The sequence below is a fragment of the Zootoca vivipara genome, chromosome 7 (assembly GCF_965207765.1).
Source record: "Zootoca vivipara chromosome 7, rZooViv2.hap1.1, whole genome shotgun sequence".
NCBI classification, from domain to species: Eukaryota; Metazoa; Chordata; class Lepidosauria; order Squamata; family Lacertidae; genus Zootoca; species Zootoca vivipara.
The window spans coordinates 62,450,736-62,470,538 of NC_142590.1; the positions used below are offsets into that span (position 1 = coordinate 62,450,736).

Genomic DNA, 19,803 nt, shown 5'->3' on the forward strand with positions numbered 1-19,803 from the left:
ATTAAGAGCCCCAAGCACCACCAGCCCAAATCTATCTGCTACAGACACAAAGTTCACACATTTTATAGCAGAAATACTTGAGGACTGTACAGTATTTTAAATGCATCTGCTGTGTGAAGAAACAGCACAGGAATAGAAGAGGAGCCATACCTATGTTCTTTGTGTTCCAATAACTGGCAGTCTCTGCATGTCAGTCTGTCACAAGTTTCACAGAAAAGTTTTAGCTGTTCTTGTTTGTGCACAGGACAAAAAACAGCACGCTGACCAGATGCTCCAACAGCCTCTGTGTTAAAAAGAGAGAGAGAGAGAGAGACTTCTTGTATTTTAAAGTAAAGATTAAGTCAGTCTACAGATCAAAACTGGCAGAAGAGTGTGCAGAGCTCAAGAGGGTCAATGCAATGGCACGGTTCTCCATACAGAGGCACAGGTCCCACCATTTCTGTCTTTCGGTTTCTTTGGATTGGGAAAGTACTATGTTCCACTTCCCATCTATTTCGGCTATTCACTTCTTTCTCAGCAAATACCCTTCCCCTCCAAAAAAGAACCAAACACTGTGTTACTTTTGTTGAACTTCTGCCTTCAGCACAAAATCCCTTCCCAGTTTCATTTAGGTCCTGCATTAAGGGAACAATCCAGCAGCATTAACATCCAGCTATGGCAGTTGCCTTGCAAGACATTAAAGGGGGGTGTTGCTTTTGGTGAATGTTTGTGGCCTAGATATCAACCGGAGGAAGTTATTAAGATGGTGGAACCACATCTCCATTATCCCACTAATTAACACTATCCTGCCTCACTAACTACTGTCCTATTTTCCTACAATTATTTATCTCTAACCTGTGAGAGAATCTCACTTGCTCCAACTACCTTGTGTCTCCAACTAACACTTTTCTCAACTTTCAACAAACTACCTTCCACTCCCTGCAGTTCATTGAAACTGCCTTAGTCAAAACCACCCATTTCCAGATCCAAATAAACATAAAGATGTTACTTTTCTTACTTTCATCTTACAACACTCTTATATTTATTAATTTATATGTCACTATAAAGCAGCATCAAAAAGTAGGCATCTGCCCTGTGGAACATGTACAGTAATCAAATATTTGACACTGTGTCTCCGCTGGAGGAAATGTTAGAAGAGGGAGAAGAAAGGAGAAGGAGACGAGTGTAAATTGGAAGAGTATGCATTCCGTTCAGTTACATATACAGGTACTTCAGCTTAGCTTCAGTAATGAAAGAGGAATAAGATGCAAGCAAGCATAAACAACCTAGATAAGTCTTCATCACTTATAAATGGTTTAACACAAGCACTGCACGTCATGAGTAGGTCTAGGATTGCAATAGCAGGGACAAAACTAATAGGGTGTGTCCACTAACCCACCTACAACAATCTGTCTTCTGACTAATAAACTGCCAGAAATTACTCATCTTCATATATTTTAGTGATACTGCCAATATTACATTAAGGAAACAGACATGTGTGGACAGACTTTTTGTGAAAACTTACTGCCAATATTTAAATGTTTTTTATTAGTGAGTGGAACGTTATTGTACTTCAGAAATATCCAAGAATTCTTTGGTTTTCCAATGGGAAACCATGGCTATAGCATCAGAAAATGGACAGCAGAAGGTAGCCAGGTATTGAACTTAGCAGCAAGGGTGTCAGAATTGTACCATGGGCTACATAACAACAGCAACTGAGCTGCCCAATTGAAAAGGACCGAGTTGTGTATGAAATTAAGTATTTTGTGTTATTTGCTTTCCAATGAAGTCACAAACTGAGTAGATGCAATTCAACAGCCTCTCTCTGTTCTAAAACACAAAAATGACATGGATTTTCAGTATACTAAGCTATCTATAGAGTCAGAGCTATTCTTGACTGGCATGTATTAAGTTAGAAACGGAAATTTCACCTGAGGAGACATCTTCTTTCTTTCTAATCATGTGATCCTTAGTAAATTTAACTCGTTGATGAGCTTCTATGCAGGTTTTGCACAGCCATTCTCCACATTCCACACAGAAACCAACAGCACTAGAATTATCTTCACAGCTGGTGCACACCTAAAAGCCGGGGGAGGGGAATATTTTCAGATGCTGAAGCCTTGACACGTCAATCCAAAAATTACCAAAATATTTTATCTTACACAAGACAAAACTGAAACCACATTGCAAGGAGAAAAGGGTAGAAGTGTCATACCTGTTCTGATTTCTCATCAGAGCTGCTGGGTGCTTCAGATGTGTCTTTGACAAAGTAGTTGTCTACCAAATCTATTTGCCTGCATTCCTGGCGACAGATTGGACACCTGATCACACCAACTGCAACAAAAAAGGGTACTTCTTATACTTTACTGGATTGCCATAACTTGATTTTTAAAATCATCATAATATTTGTAATTAAAATACAGAATCTTCTTCCAAACCTATTAAGCATACCGGTAATATGTCCAAGGACAATGCATAAGAGCACTTTCAGCTCCAGTGGGCGAGATAAGATCATGTGTTTCACAAAATATTTCAAATTCCTATAAGGCACAACATTTATTTATTTTTAAGTGTATGGATAACCTGGGAACTAACACACTAACAGTGCTCCATAAAGTTTCAGAACAGTTGGTTTTTATTATGCCACACTTCATCAGTTTTCAGGGACATTGCAGTTTATGAAACTAAATAAATAGCAGCGCAACAAATACAGGTTGATGGCATTTTATGAATAATTCTTCCAGGCTGTTTTTGATCCTTTCCACTTAGAGGGTTGGATCCAGACCAAGTTATATGAAGTTAAAATCACGTCATAACTTTGATTTCAGCAGGCCCTAATTTAAGTTACACTTAAATCAATGGAAGCCAAGTACAACTAACTTAATATGGATCTATCCCATAGTTTCCTCAAAACAAAACAAAACAACGAGCAGTAAGGCATGAACAAATATTGGTTGATGTTTGCAGCTTGCTTGGTGGGAAGCAAATTATGAGCCCAGGTTCAGACACTGAACATCATGCACATTCATGTTAAATCAAAGTGTGTGTTTAACTTTAGTTTAATATGACATGAGAACTGAGTCAAAGTCTACGGTCTGATTCACATGTAATGAGAAGTCGAACCATGGCTTGGCGTGAATGTATGAACATGATAGCTCCTGACGACAATATCGCAGGCACTTTGCTCCTCCCTGGGCATTTTAGCTCTGCACAGCCTCAGAAGGCTATAAAAGGCTGCCTTTGAGGAAGATCAAAATGGGTCTTTCTTGGAGCTAGCAGGTTCACATTGTCACAGTAAATCATTATGTGGCTTACCATGATACAAGAACCAGATCTATGTCACATTACAACAACAACAACAACAACAACAACAACAACAACAACAACAACACTTTTATTTATACCCCGCCCTCCCCAGCCAAAGCCGGGCTCAGAGCAGCTAACACCAAATATAAAACAACTTGTTAAAATACAACTCAACAACAAGACTAAATACATCAAAATTAAATTAAAAATTAAAAATGCAGCCTCATACAAAAGGGAAAAAGAAAGGGAAAATAGGGAAGGGAATCAGGTTGGCTCCAGGCCAAATGCCAGGTCGGGGCCAGTGTTGAGAGGGCCCTGGTTCTAGTGGAAGCTAATCTGATTTCCTTCGGGCTCTGGACCTCTAAGGTATTACTGTTTATGGACCTTAAGGTCCTCTGTGGGGCATACCAGGAGAGACGGTCCCGTAAGTACGAGGGTCCTAGGCCGTAAAATAGCAATCACAATAAAATATATGCTGATGTGCCTTTTGATGAATGACCGTAATAGTTCACAACATTCATCGGTAGGATTTAAATATGAAAGAACAGGAGTTTGACATTACTGAATGTTTGTACTATTACTAATATGCTATTAGTTTGAGCTTTCTTCTGCTCCATTTTCAATAACGTTTGAGAATACAAGTACATTTTTTAAAAAACGGTCCCTAAGCAAGGACTCTACCTTTTCAAAATGGTTATGTGCTAACAGATACTGTTGTGCCTTGTGCAAACACATTCTGGGTAGAGCTTAAGGCTGAAGAGGTTTTCTCATCAGTGTTCAAAATTTCCCAGGCACAAATCATGTTTTGTGACTGGTGCGGGTTCAACTGTGGCCATGTGGAAATCTCTGAATGCCTGGCTGCATTGCAGGGGGGTTAGACCAGATGAACCTTGTGGGACCTTCCATCTTGACATTCTATGATTCTATGATTTCTTGTGCTACTTTCTTGATAGCCAGAGGATCTTAGTGGCCAAAGGGAGGTACGTAGAAGAATTGTGGTGCATTTAGCATGGAATATAGGAAGTTTTCCAACAGTCCTCTCCTAGCCAAAAGTTGCTGCATATCTTGAGGATACAGTATTCTCCTATTTCAAAATTAGAGCTGTTTTTAAGGAGTTGAGCTGGTCTCCTTATCATCAAAGTATTAAAGGTTGAAGTTAGGTTGATGCATTAATTGTGCATCTAAAAAACTAAACTATTTCCATAATTAACCCCTGTGGAAGATCATAAGGAGGTGAGAGGAGCCAAGTGACAACTCAAAAACATTTTGTGTAATTAATCTTCCAATTGTTAAAAAACCTACAGCAAACACATAAAATTGAAGAAATGTCAAGAGCATTGTTGGATAAAAGCTAAGCTATAAATGGAACAATTAAATACAAATAATTATGTGGTACCAGCCAATACTATAAAACTGGTAAAGCAACCTTTTTTTAATTGGACAAACTTTTTGTTGGCACAGAAATAGGCAAGCTTTCAAGTTACATTTTAAAAAACAACTCACCAGGCAAAAAGGGGGGGGGAGGAAAGGAAAGGTAGGCATGTCCCAAAATACATAGAAGAGATTTAGTACCAGTCTGGATATTTGCTTATTTTTGTACAATCTTATCTGAGTGTATTTAGGTAGGGGAAACCAAGAAGTGATGTAAGAAATGGGGAGCAGCCATAGCACACTGCTAGATTTTTTTCCAGCTGAGGAACATAAAAGAAGCCCTATCTACTACACCAATATGATGCTGCCTACAGCAACCATACTGATAGCTGCACAAAGCTCACAAGCAGGACAGAAACAAAATACAACTCCCACACTTTTGCTCCCCAGCAACTGTTCAGTGGCATTTCATAATTGAACATGGAGGTTCCTTAGACCCACCAGGCCTATGCTCCATGTATCTGTCAAATCCCTTTAAAAAGTCATTACTGTTGATACAAATTCCAGAAATTATGTACTGTTAATTTATTTTGTAAAATTTATACACCACTTGATTGTAAACAAACAAACTGAAAGCTGTTCTCTCTCATTATTGAACTGCCCAAAGTTCCAGTATTGAGAGGGAGAAACTATTGTGTCTAGCCACTTCTCTCACATCATGCATAATTTTATAATCATTTATCAACAAAGAAAACAGTATGCTATGGTTGCACTGCTAGGAGTGAGTGACAGAAGCATAGGGGCATGTGTTTTCAAAATAAGTCATTATTTTATTTACTCTATTTATATGCCACCCTTCAGTTCAAGGCTACTACAATAGAGATAAAGAGAACTGATTTGGTATATCAAAACCAAGACAAGTAACATACCCTTCAGAGCATGGTGAAAGAAGTAAAGTTAGTCTTGTTTTAGGGCTGCCATATGTCTGGAATTTCATGAACAAAGCCGGGAGCCATCTGTCAAAAATGATGTCTGATGGAATTTTTGAAAAGCGGTTTAAATGTTCGGGGAAACCCAGGCATATGGGAGTCCATATCGGAAGCCCCCCCCCCCCCGCAAATTTCCTGAAGAATAGCTTAAAAACTTATTCTTTTTTTAAAAAAAGATTTTGCAAAGCTCAACAAAGTGTTGTGTCCGGATATATGGCAACCCTATCTTGTTTTCTCTGATCTGCACTTCATCCTATGATGCCTTTTAGAAATATATTGCTTGGGCTAGGCAAAGCCAGCACAAGTAAATCTTAAAGCTTTTACATACAACTCACAGCCTTGTTGGGCTTCTCAGGAGCCTACCAACTCATGAGAAAATAGTTCCTAGTCTTCTTGGTTGCAAATACAGTTGCCAGCACCCGCTCCCACTTCGGCAACAATGATTCTTTTTCCAGGTTCTCCATAAACTACGGAGGTATATTGCAAGAGAAATCCCTCCCATCATGCTGAGGTTTTGACAGAAGCAGTGACTGAGGCATGCACTGCTTCTGTTCTACTTTCAGCAAAATTCCTGCCCAAAGTGAGGTAAGATCCACCCAATTCCCCCTCATCATCGGGCAGCAGACTGTTGGGGGAAATATTTTCCATCACTTTGTGCCCTGCCTTGAAAACTGAAAGAACTGACAGGAATCCTCCTTGCTATTTCCCCAGTGCATGATGTGAAGCGGAAGTAAAGTCTCTTTGCAACAAACAGTGGGGAAAGGAAAAGCATTAAAGGGGCATAAATGTCTTTCAATTTTTGTAGGGTTGCAAGAAGTGACAGATAAGATCTACCCCAGGGGTTCCCAAACTAAGGCCCGGGGGCCGGATGCGGCTCAATCGCCTTCTAAATCTGGCCTGCGGACAGTCCGGGAATCAACATGTTTTTACATGAGTAGAATGTGTCCTTTTATTTAAAATGCATCTCTGGGTTATTTGTGGGGCCTGCCTGGTGTTTTTACATGAGTAGAATGTGTGCTTTTATTTAAAATGCATCTCTGAGTTATTTGTGGGGCATAGGAATTCGTTCATATTTTTTTTCAAAATATAGTCCGGCCCCCCACAAGGTCTGAGGGACAGTGGACCGGCCCCCTGCTGAAAAAGTTTGCTGACCCCTGATCTACCCCACCCTCAAATCCTCTTGTGTATTGCTGCTGCTGCTGCTAGGAGTAGACATGTTAGACGATTCTTAACAGCTCCTATAAGGAAAGATTTGTGCAGTTATGTCACTCCTAAGCCTTTCAAGGGTAATGTTTTAGGGACAGTAGTACTTGTGTCTATCAATGAGACTTTTTGAAATGGTTCTTTGAAGACTGGGAATAGAGAATATGGTAAAGCATGCATAACTGTGTAATCCTAGCCATGTCTACACAGAAATCAGTCCTGCTGAATGCAATGGGACTTACGGCTAGGTAAATGGGGTTAAGATTGCAGCTTAACTTATCACCTAAAGTTCACTGCAGAAAAGGGTTTGCACTGTTACATGAAAAAATGAGTTTGCCTCAACCATAACTACTCCCCCCCACCACTTCAATAGTTTAAATAAACTATTTTTAATCACAATGGACCTAAGTCGGACCAAGTAAACTAACTCTAGCAAATAATTTCTAAAAGTAATTAACTAACTCTTTTTTAAAAAAAAACAAAAAAAATTGTGGCACCTTAAAGACTAAAACTGTTATTGCTACCTGCATTTGTTTTATATTTAATTTAGCCCCCTTGGTTGATGAACGGCAAAAGAAATATGATATAAATTTATTGTGACATACAGCTTTTATGGACTTGAGTCCACATAGTCAGGTGCCTGAAGGATTTCCTTGAGCTGCTGGTATACACATGCATAGCTTGCCAGTGGGGTGGGGGGAGAGGAGACTGTAAAATGCAAAAATTAAAAACTGTTACAATGGCATTATTAACAGTGTTTGTGGGAGTGATAAACATTCTGGCACCGGCAATTCACGCGGATGAGAATTGGCAATATATTTCTACCGGTATCTCTTTGGATGGATAACTGCACTATTCACTTACTTCTGATTCAATGAGTAGATGATCAAATAAAACTTTAGATCATATCCAATGACATCAGCAAGCCAATAAAATGTTTTAAATTGTTTCAGTTTCCATGCCAACTCATATATATGTTTTATGAAGTTAAGAGAATGTTTGAAAAGCACATTTCTCTTTTTTATAGCATTGAGAAAAACAAACAAGGAACATAAAGCACACATGGGAAAGAGAAACATTGTTGTCACTAATGGGATCTGGCCCAAAATCAAAGATCTGAAAGCAGCAGGCAAGGGGTGACATAACTGGGCTTCTGAGCCCCCCAGAGGTGCTGCAGAAAAAAATGTAGTTGGTCAAGTAAGCCACAGACTCAAAAAGGTTGAAAATCTCTGTCTTACATCATGAAGTCAGGAGACTGACAGGTGGGTTAACCTACCCACTTGCTGAAGCAGCCCACGGACGGGGGTGGGGCTAAGAATGTAGCCCACCAGCTGGATCCTATTCCCCACCACTGCTCTAGGCCAGGGGTCAGGGTGGATTTGATTTAAATCACCAGTCAGTAAGGCTTGATTTAAATCATAGTTTTCTACATAAAGACTAATTCTTGCTGGTATAACTTTAATATGCTAGTAGATGAAGATTTTTAGAATAACAACTTTTCATATTAGTTTTTTATCCCCCAGTTTAATAGGTTAATCATTCATATTTGGACAACTTTTCTGTTGTACTTAGGAAGGAGAAAAATAATCATTACCTTAATAATAACAATTTAAATACTGTACAGTAGATTTATTCAACTGAAACAATAACATTACAGCATATGTTATTTGCTTAAACAAACATCCATGTTTGTTAACTAATTTGGCTAAACAAAAACAAAATATATATATTTTGAGAAACTTAGACTGTCAGCCCAGCCTACACATGAAAAACTTAAATACTGTCTACTCCAAACAATCAGAAAAATATTGTTTCTATTCTGTTCACTGAACTTCTTGAAACTTAGCACTGAAGGGGTTGATTCTGTATTCATAGGTTTGTAGAACAATAGGATTAAGGTCTTTTTCTCAACTCTGTTCATGTTATAACATTTTTGCTGTGAAGAAGAGGCATGTGATCTCTGCTGAGTCAAATTCAGTTTTGAGAACTGCAAAAGTAAACCAAGCATTTGTGATAATATCTTGTAGGCAAAGAAACTGCCCAGTAATCTTACAAAAACCTCTGGAAGAGCATGACATTGTGAATGGATTAATGGAATTTATTTACCAAAAAAAATTAAACTTATACAACCTTATTCTACATAATTAAAAAACTAATCTCTATTTCATGATGGAATAACCTTTGGATGGTAATATATTTTCCTCAAAAAGCATTTTATTTATAAAAATCGATTTAAATGAAAAAAATCCGATTTAAATTTTAAAAATCCGATTTTTTTGATTTTTTTTTTAAAAAAAATTCATTGATTTTTATCCACCCTGCCAGGGGTTATCAACGGTTAGTGGGTAGGACAGCTGGGTGGGGGAAATCACATCTGGCAACCCATGCACCCCTTTGGTTTCAGATAGTACATGGGTAAAAAGGTAAAGAGACCTCTGACCATTAGGTCCAGTCACAGATGACTCTGGGGTTGCGGCACTCATCTCACTTTACTGGCTGAGGGAGCCGGCATACAGCTTCCGGGTCATGTGCCCAGCATGACTAGGCCGTTTCTGGCAAACCAGAGCAGCGCACAGAACCGCCGTTTACCTTCCCACCAGAGCGGTACCTATTTATCTACTTGCACTTTGACGTGCTTTCCAACTTTGCCTACAAGCTCACCCCATCACGGGGATTCGAACCCTGACCTTCTGATCGGCAAACCCTAAGCTCTGTGGTTTAGACGACAGCGCCACTCGTACACCGCATACATGGGTGGATGAGTCTAAAAAGCCTGGGACACAATTTTTCACTGCTTTCTAGAGGCTATGGTGGCTCATCTACTAGAAATAATGTACAGTGGTGCCTCGCTAGACAAATTTAATTCGTTCCAGGACTCAATTCGTCCTACGAAAAATTCGTCTAGCGAGTCCTGGTTTCCCATAGGAATGCATTGAAACTTAATCAATACGTTCCTATGGGCTGCGGGGGACTGGTGGCGGGGAAGGCAGGCAGGCAGGCAGGCAGGCGCTTGCTCTCTTGCCTGCCTGCTTTCCCCAGCCAAGAGAGCTGTGTGCCAGACGGCGGGGGGGGAAGCGGGGGAACGGATCGTTCCTCCGCTTCCCCCCCCCGCCCGACAGAGCCGGCGGGCACTGCTTGCCGGGGCTTGTTAAGCAACGCCCACCGCACTTCGGCGCCAGGGGATGGAGCCAAAGCGCGGCGGGCGCTGCTTGAAGCCCCGGCAAGCAGCCGCCGCTCTTCAGATCCGTCCCCTGGAGCCGAAGAGCGGCGGGTGCTGCTTGCCGGGGCTTGTCAACCCTGGCAAGCAGCGCCCGCCGCTCTTTGGCTCTGTCCCCCAGCTGTGTGACAGGCGGGGTGGGGGAAAGGCGGAGGAACAATACATTCCTCCACCTTTTCCCCACCCCGCCTGTCACACAGCCGGGATCAGACGAGGCTTCTCAAGCCCCGTCAGGTCCCCGCTGTGTTGGGCGGGGTGGGGGGAAAGCAGAGGAAAGATCCTCCGCTTTCCCCCCACCCCGCCTGTCACAGAGCGGGGATCGGACGAGGCTTCTCAAGCCCCGTCAGATCCCCGCTTATGCAGAATCTTTAGAGTGTGCAATGGATTAATGGTGTTAAGCCCTCAACTAATGCAGTCAAATTTCTGTATTAGCACCTATTCAACTATCTTGCATTCCAAACTGAAGGCCACCATCTTAGCCCTGTCCTTCACTGTGCTAGCAACAGTAACTCCCCAACATACACACTGCACAGGCACATGTGGGAACAGGAACTGATTAAAAAGAGAAGCTGATACAAAGTTGGAGTGGAGAAAGTAAAGAAGTACAGTGGACGCTCAGGTTGCGAACGTGATCCGTGCAGGAGGCACGTTCTCAACCCGCAGCGTTCGCAACCCGCATCTGTGCACGCACAGGTCGCGATTCAGCGCTTCTGCGCATGCACAAAGTGTGGTTTTGGGCTTCTGCACATGCGCACACGCCGAAACCCGGAAGTAACCCATTCCAGTACTTTTGGGTTCAGCGTGGAGCGCAACCCGAAAAGACGCAACCTGAAGCGGCTGTAACCTGAGGTATGACTATATAGAGGAAACAACAAGCCACTCAGATTCATGTGAATGCAAGGGCACGCTAAGAAAGAAGGAAGAGGAAAGCAGCAGGAATGACTGGACTGAAAAGGGGAAATGTCAGAGGTGTTGCTGCACATTCTGGCCCTTCCCTGTCATACAACCTAACTCTTGCCATCATATCAAGTCCTCCTTCTAAGCCAGGAAGTCTCTCCTGATCAACTCCAAGGCAACAACTCTTTTAATAGTACCTCAAGCTTCATCCAGTCACTACTTTTTGGAAGACTTCCTTTAGGTTACTCCTACCGGTATAACATGTTCCTTTATAAAAGTTAACCAACATACATCAGAAAAAAATAATAACATTGCACACATGGTTTTAGTAACCATCTTCCATAAGTTATTAGTTTTCTTACATGTTTACTATACAATGTATAAAATCTTATTTGACTGCATTTTGTCATTGTCACCATCATTTTGTATTCTAAAGTATTATAGATCTTACGTGGCTTCCGAGCTGCAGTATACCACTGTGAAACTTATCTTAAAATAAATCACTATTGCATGATAATTCTCAAAACTCTGAACCCAAACAGCTTTTCCTAACTGCCGTATTTTACGCTCCAGAGGATGCACTTTTTCCCTCCCAAAAAGGAAGGGAAAAAGTCGGTGCGTCCTATGGAGAGAAGGCAAGAGCCAGAGCCAGAGCCTTCCTTCCTCCCCCCCTCTCTCTTTCACCCCTTCCTTCCTTGTCTCTCTCTCTCTCTCTCTCTCTCACTCACCCCTTCCTTCCCTCCCTCCCTCTTCCAACTTGAATAAAATATGGGGGGGGGCAGGTAAACCCCACCTCACATACCGTATCAGCCTTTCTCAACCTGTGGGTCCCCAGATGTTGTTGAACTACAACTCCTATCACCCCTAGCTAGCAAGGCCAGAACTCAGGGATGATGGGAGTTGAGGGATGATTGCATGCACACTATATGAATGGCAATGCCCATCAACATGGGGGCAATGACTTCCTCAAATATTTAATGAGGGGCAGGGGCAAAAGGCACCTAGGCCTTTAGGAGTTGGCTGCTATGCCTAGGACAATTCAAGGAAGCAATTTTTTTCCTTGTTTTCCTCCTCTAAAAACTAGGTGCATCCTATGGTCAGGTGCATCTTATGGAGCGAATAATACGGTATCTTTTGACACTTCTTTAGTGGCTTTTTCTACCATCATTTCCCAGATCAGTGGGGTGTGTGCCATGTGCAGACATGATGGGCAGCAAAACTGGGGCAAGTAATTTAATAATGAAGAAGATGCCCTAGCTGTACAACAAAATTGTGCCAGCCACAAGTCTATTAGTGAAGAGACAGTGTGGAGGCTTCAGAAACAAAAGAGAGACCTCATGCAGGTTCGTGTGGAAGGAGATGCCTCCTTAGGAGTTAGTCCATCTCAAAAGGTTGCTGCAATGATAAAATAGGCCAGGAGACAACCTCCCTCCCTTGAACTTGTTATATTAAAAGGATTATTTCACTAGATGTAGCCTTGGGCTTAATGTTTAGCCTTAGATGTAATTGGGAGATGACTATCTCTGAGTATGTGGCCTCATTATTAAGGAACATCGTGCACAGATCTGGTATGAGAGAGTTTCTGCTCTGATGAACATGTTCTCAGTCCCAAAACTTCTTTCTGAAGAAATGTTCTCATCCCCACTCCCCTTCATTTAATGCCTCTTTCCCTAGTTATTTCCACTTTGGTATCTTTCACTGAGTCCAAACACTATGATAGAAAAATGGAACAGATGAAAGGAATGCTTTCCTGAAGCACTTTTGAACAGAGACAGCCCTGGTATATCTCAAAGGGGAAGTATGCCTCCATAGATGCTATGCAGCCACTTCTTTAAAGCAGAGCATTTGTGTACGGCACGGTTTTTAAAAATAATAATAATAATTGATGCACCTATGAAGCACTGAGTTTGTTACAGGTTTTAATGATAGCATAACAATAGCAAGAGTTCTAATTAATCCCTAGAGAAATTGTAATTATGTTTATAACAACTATTTCTTAGCAAGGCTGCCAATTATTTACTACTCACATTTCTTACATAACAGCAACTGTGCTCTGAAGCTGCAACTATTGTCTTAGTCAACTATAAAGTTCACTGAGTGATCTTAGGCAGGTCACTATTTCTCATTCAAGCATTTATCACAGGTTGTGGTGAAGATACAATGGAACAGCGCCCAACCGGTGTTCGAAATTAGCCTGACTATAGACCACTTGGGACCAAGTGAAGATGCCCAGGTGCCAGGATGGTGTCCGACATCTCCGCATCTGGAGGTGTATGCCTGCAGATCATTGGATCTTGACTGTTTTCACACACTAATACCACATCCTGCAGAATTCTATCAGTTATATTTTATCTGCACAATCAGAATGAATTTCAGGAACCAAAATGCTTTTTCTGTGCAGCCTGAGGAGCAGTGAACAACATTACTATATAGTTAATTGTTGTCACTTGTCTTCACTTACCCCACTGTCCTGCTCACAGCTGTGAAGAATATTCTTAGGTTATGAATGGTCTGTGTCACCATTAAGAAAAAGAAGTAGGAATAGACCAATATATACCGTATGTGTGCTGTCCCTGGATAAAGTAACTCAAATTTCTTAACTTTGCTCAAGGTTGTCATACAACTAGCCAGATGTTTAACTGAGAATCAATCACAGTTAGTCCATCATTTAAAAAAATAAGACTTTATAGTCTTGCCCCCAAATGACAACTAGATATTTTGTTTATATTGTAATCTTGGTTTAAGGAACCATTTGGTGCCTAGCTTATAAATCTGAGTTTCTAATACAGTCCCCAGTACACCATGCCCCTCAAGCTCCTTGGAGAGCAACAAAAATAAAAATTAAAAAATAGACAAATGTTAAATAGGAAAGTAGTTGGTGGAATCATTGCAATATTGGACATGAGTATTAGGCATCTTTGGGAGACAAGCATTGCTGAAAAGTCGGGTATATACAATAAATAAAATTATTAGAGTTTACCACTGGCCCTATCCATCTCATAAGAAATTGATTCAGTCTCTCCCATAAATTCCAGGCTCATGTCTTTGACACCACAGTTCTATTTATTGATTGATTTACTGGAATTGATTTGAATTAATTTATATAATCCCCTTCATCAAAAGATATTGGGGCAGTACACAAATGCTTATAGTTTTTGAGTGCTTCTAAAGTGTAAGGAGAAAAGGAATAGTCAACATGACAGCCAGGTTTTGGACCTTTAATCATCTATACAGTTTTACTTGGAAGTAAGCCTTACTGAGCTCAATGGGGGCCACTCCCAGGTAGAGGGGAGCAATTTTGAATTTGCTGCAATCCTATACCCACATTGAAAACATACATTTGATTGTTTGTTTGGTTTGCAAGTCAAAGCAGAAAACAAACAAATGTCACAGTATTGTGGGATAGGAAAGGATATATTTTTTAATTTAAAAAAACTAAAAACTAAACAAACCTCATCAATTTAGTTCTTTATTCTTTAACCATCTAACCACAGAAGAACTATTTTTATACTCATTACTAGTAAGGATGAGATTAACAGTGCAATCTTGTATACATCTGCTCAGCAGTCAATGGAATGTACTCCCAAGTAAATTTGTACAAGACTGGATCCTAAAGAAATATAACAGGGTTGCTTTAATTCATAGTACCGTATGTGTAGGAATGTGAGGTAGTATAACTTTGTGTGATCTGGCAATTTGAGGAGACTTATTTGCAAGGCAGGATTAAGCACATGAGATATTTTATCACATAATGCTGTTACATTATCCTGGTAACCAGTAACTGCAAAAAGGTGGCTTAACATTTCATAATGAAACCATAGGAAGATAATTTTTTGTATGCAATGAACAAAAGGAAGAACAATTGTATTATTCTTTGTACTAGTTTCAAAATGTGATAGCTACGTGTGGATTAGAAATCATTTCCCCAAACCTTCAATGTTAAGACTGGGGGGAAAACTCCACTTTATTGCATTCAGTCAGCAGAAAACGAGGTACCAGAACTCCCCATGTGGGTGAAAAAGAGGTGCCAGAACTCTCTCGTTCTCTTAGAATGGCAATGGTGCTCACCTGAGAGGTGCCAGAACTGAGTTCCTGGGAGTTCCCTCGGGAAAAAAGCCCTAACCGTCTGATTTCTGGTCCAGTTTTGGCACTGAAACAGCCTTGGTCACCGTGATGGCCTTTATCAGGAGAGAGAGGGAGTGAAAATCTGTTGGTACTCCCTTTACTTCTCAGTGGCTTTTGACACCATTGGCCATGGTGTCCTTCTGAAGAAACTTGAGGTGGAAGTTTGAGGCACTGAATTATGCTGGTCCCACTCATGCCTGCAGGGACACTATGCAGAGAGTAGCATTCGGATATTGTTGCTCAGCCCTGTAGCTTTTGAACGGTGAGGACTTGCAAGGATCCATTCTGCCTCCTATGCTATTTAACACCTAAATTAAACTGCTGAGAGCTGTCATCTGCAGATTCTGAGCATGGTATCTTTGGTATGCTGATGACACGCATTTCCAGTTCTCAATTCTATTGGAATAAGGAGACACTATGAATGTATTATACAGATGTCTGGAGACACTTATGGACTGGATGGAGGCCGATAAACTGAGCCTGAATCTTGTTAAGATAGAAGATCATGAGTAGGTGATTCCCAAGTCCTGAAGTTAGGTGTAGGACCTGTTCTGGGAGAAGCTGCACTCCTGTTGAAGAAACAGGTTTGTAGTCTGGGAGTACACCTGGATTCTAACTTGTCACTAGAGTCTTGTTTGGCTTCTGTGGTTATGAATGCTCATGCCCAGCTTTGTTGTGATATGTTAACTACAGCTGTTTCTACACCAGGATAGCTTGGTCTCAGTTTTCCATGCTCTGGTGACCTCCCATCTGGACTATTGTAATATACTGTATATGGGGTTGCCCTTGAAGATTTATGAAAGGTGCAGTTAGCACAGAATGTGGCTGCTAGGTTGTTAAAAGCAGTAGTCCAATGGGACCAAGTGTCACCAGTCCTGAAAGTGTCACCAGCTGCCAGTGAGCTACTGGGTCCAAGTAACATAGTTAGTTGTATCAAGGCCTAAGCAGGTTAGAAGCCAAGTATCTAAAAGAGCATGTTCCCCTGTATCAGCCATGTAAGATCCTACGATTGGGAGGTAAGGCTTTGTGCTACTACTTGTTCCTGTCTGGTTGGCACTCACCTGTGATAAAGCCTTTTCTGTTCTAGCCCCCCATGGTGACTGAGGTGCATTTGCCTTCATTATTACTGACTTTCCGGAGGAAGTCTAAAACATTCCTGTTTCCCCAGATATTTGGTGGCTAAAAATATTTGTTCCTGGCAACCCTGAGATCATTGTTTGAATGTTTTGCTTTTCATTTTAACTGATAAAAGTTGTTTTACTGTGATTTTTGCCATCCTGGGCTCCTTCAGGAAGAAGAGCGGGTAAATTGCATAAATAAAATCAATCCAGAACACAAACACAGACGGCACTAGGAGAGAACTTTAGAAAAAAAGGAGATGTAAAAAAGGGGGGAAGTGATTACGGTACTTCTCCAGTTCTCACTTGATTTTCATGCCCTTCGCCAAGAAGGAAAGGCACAAGACTGACCACTACTATTGTTGCCGTTCCCTATCTACTTGTGCCACTCTCAGCTGCCATCACAGCGCTGTGCTTTCTCAACTGAGAATACACAGCAAGTCCCTCTGTTGGCTGCAATCCTGCCCCAGCAGGCAAGGGTGAGAAGAAAGCACAGTGAGGAATATAACAGCCAAATGCCCCTTGCTGTATTTCCCTTTGCCAAGCAGAGACAAAGGGGCTTTTACTTTGCTGCCTTCACCCCTTTTTCTCCTGGGGAGGAGGAGAGGTGGAGAGAGACAGCGTAGTAGTAGCAGTAGTAGTAATTTTATTTACTGTATTTTTCCGTCTATAAGACGCCCCCATGTATAAGACGCCCCCTATTTTGGGGGACTCAGATTTAAGAAAATGGGGGGGTGTATCCATGTATAAGATGCCCCCTAATTTTTAACATTATTTTTTAGGAAAAAGAACCTAGTCTTATACACAGAAAAATACGACATATGGGTTGGCCCAGTCACTCTGGCCGATTTCCAACAATATATTAAACACATATAGTTGCAAGGGAAAAGTCAAGAGATCTGAGCCATGGTGGACAACTGTACTCAAATACTTGTTTGCAAGTGAAGTGACAGCATTCACACAATAAAGAAAAACACAATAAGAACATTTCTGAAAACTATGTAACACCAAAAATTATGGCAGCTAGTTTTACTAGTTTATTACTTTTGACAACACCAAAAGTAGCTACCCCATCCAAAGAGACGGTTGTGAAACATGTAATATGCACAGTAGGGCCCATGAATAAACACTGAACACATTTTATTATTTCTACATAACTATGCTTAGAAGGACAGCATAAACATGTTGCTTTAAGTACCGCAATGTAAAGCTAATATAGAGCAGATCATATTCTGTGCACTACTTCCAGAATATTTAATTAAATGGCTTTAACTTAGCAAGCATCCCTACCAAGTACAGTGGTACCTCAGTTTACAGTTTACAAACACAATTGGTTCCGGAAGTCTGTACTTAACCTGAAGCAAACTTTCCCATTGAAAGTAATGGAAAGTGGATTAATCTGTTCCAGACGGGTCCACGGAGTACTCAACCTGAAGCGTAGTTAACCCGAGGAATGAGTGTAATTGGTTCCGGAAGTTCATACTTAACCTGAAGCGTACTTAACCTGAAGCGAACTTTCCCATTGGGGAAAGTAATGGAAATTGGATTAATCTGTTCCAGACAGGTCCGCGGAATACTTAAACTGAAAATACTCAAACCGAGGCGTACTTAAACGGAGGTATGACTGTAATACATGCCACATTGTAAAAAGCAAAGGGCTCTCTCTACAAGAGACTCTGCCATGCTATGCCTTTATGGCCTAACTATTTCACCATTCACACTACAGCTTGTTGCACCTGAAAGTGGGCAGTCACAACTACAGAACTGTCTGCTTCTGGGAAAAACCCCATTATAAAGCAGAACCTGGCATCTTGCAAGCAGCACCCCAGTCCAATTACACACACACACAAAATATATTTCAGTCGTTTTAGCCTTATTGTTTATCACTTCTATCAAGAATTTTTAAGCCCTTTAAGCCCTTGCTCAAATCTTTAAAATTCTACAAATCTGTTGTTAAATGCTGGCTAAATCAGCCTCAAATTTATCCAACGAGAGCACTGAACCACAGACAGAACCAAGAATTAGATAAGCCAATTCATTTTGAAGGATTACTACAGCTTTAATGACTAGCTTATACTAAACTTCTCCTGAAAAAACCACAGATGTATGGCTCATTTGAATACTCATATGAACAGAAGAAAACACAGTGTGTTTATTCAGCGAACGTAACCAACAGCTTTCCAAAAATAGATCTGCTCCATACTCAACTGAACTGGACAAGACCACCTTGACAAACTACAGTGGAACCTCGGGTTATGAACACCTCGGTTTATGAATTTTCGGTTTATGAACTCCGCGGACCCATCTGGAACGGATTAATTCACTTTCCATTACTTTTAATGGGAAAGTTTGCTTCAGTTTATGAACGCTTCAGTTTATGAACAGACTTCCGGAACCAATTACACCCATGTTTCAGTTTATGAACGCTTCAGGTTGAGTAGTCCGCGGACCCGTCTGGAACGGATTAATCCACTTTCCATTACTTTCAATGGGAAAGTTCGCTTCAGTTTATGAACAGTTACTCTGCGGACCGTCTGGAACGGATTAATCCACTTTCCATTACTTTCAATGGGAAAGTTCGCTTCAGTTTATGAACGCTTCAGTTTATGAACAGACTTCCGGAACCAATTGTGTTCATAAACCGAGGTACCACTGTATTTATAAAATTCACTCCTGCTACCCTAAATCTTTGACTCAATTGTCTGGAATGGATCTATCCATGTATCAAATTACTTTCAACACAGCAGATCCTGAGTTACACCAAAATTTGCACCTTAGAAACAATAACATTCAAGTGCACAGTAAAGATGATATTACTTACTTTACAGTGCTTTGTTTTTGTTATTTCAAATCTGCAAAGAACACACAGGAAAAATCTCCTGGACCTGTGTAATGAAGAGCCAGAAGCACAAACTGGTTACTCCCCAAATTGACACCGTAGGATAGCTTAAATGTTACTTGCTTTCCGTCAATCCAAAATTTGTATGCCAATTGATAGGCATTCTCCTCCTAAAGTCACAAGTTGTAGCTAAAGGTACAAAACATAAGCCTTTACTGAAGACACCTGTAATCTACTAGACTGACTTTTACAAGGAAGGGAATAACCGCACACTCTTTTGCACATATAATGTTCCAAATTGAATGTATGGCATCTCCAGGTAGGACTAGGAAAGACTCTTTTATTGATTTTTCTTTTTCTTTACGTCTATTTTACAATTTTAATATTGATAAGGTTTAATTGACTTTCATCACTTTTCATATGCTTCTTGTCTATCCAAGGACAAACTGTGATTTGTTTTAAATATGGTTTGTGCAAAAAAAAGCCAACTTCAAATTGTGGCTTATGATCCTGAGATTACTCAAACAGAGCATAGTTAAAACCAATCACTGTTAGCCTTGGTTCAGACATGACAAAAAAAAAACTGGTAGTGGATGCTTCTAATATCCTTCTTGTGAAAATGTCAAACGCCTTAGATATTTTTATTTTTAGGTGACTAATTAATTAATTATATTCACACAAAACAGACATCATCATAGTTGAAGAGGCAGCCTCTCTCTCTTCTCTCTCTCTCTCTCTCTCTCTCTCTCTCTCACACAC

At 40.7% G+C, this 19,803-nt stretch overlaps 1 protein-coding gene across 8 annotated transcripts in view; it reads right to left on the bottom strand.

Annotated features, from left to right (window-relative positions):
• Window positions 1-19,803, bottom strand: part of TRIM33 (tripartite motif containing 33) — a 59,666-nt gene that overhangs the window by 34,140 nt on the left and 5,723 nt on the right. For all 8 annotated transcript variants that reach the window (XM_060277161.2, XM_035121652.3, XM_060277160.2 and 5 more), the window contains exons 2-4: window positions 2,195-2,313; window positions 1,911-2,058; window positions 151-283 (exon numbers count right to left, since the gene is read on the bottom strand). In XM_060277161.2, coding sequence (XP_060133144.1) covers window positions 151-283; window positions 1,911-2,058; window positions 2,195-2,313 — 400 coding nt within the window. The remainder of the gene's footprint in view (window positions 1-150; window positions 284-1,910; window positions 2,059-2,194; window positions 2,314-19,803) is intronic.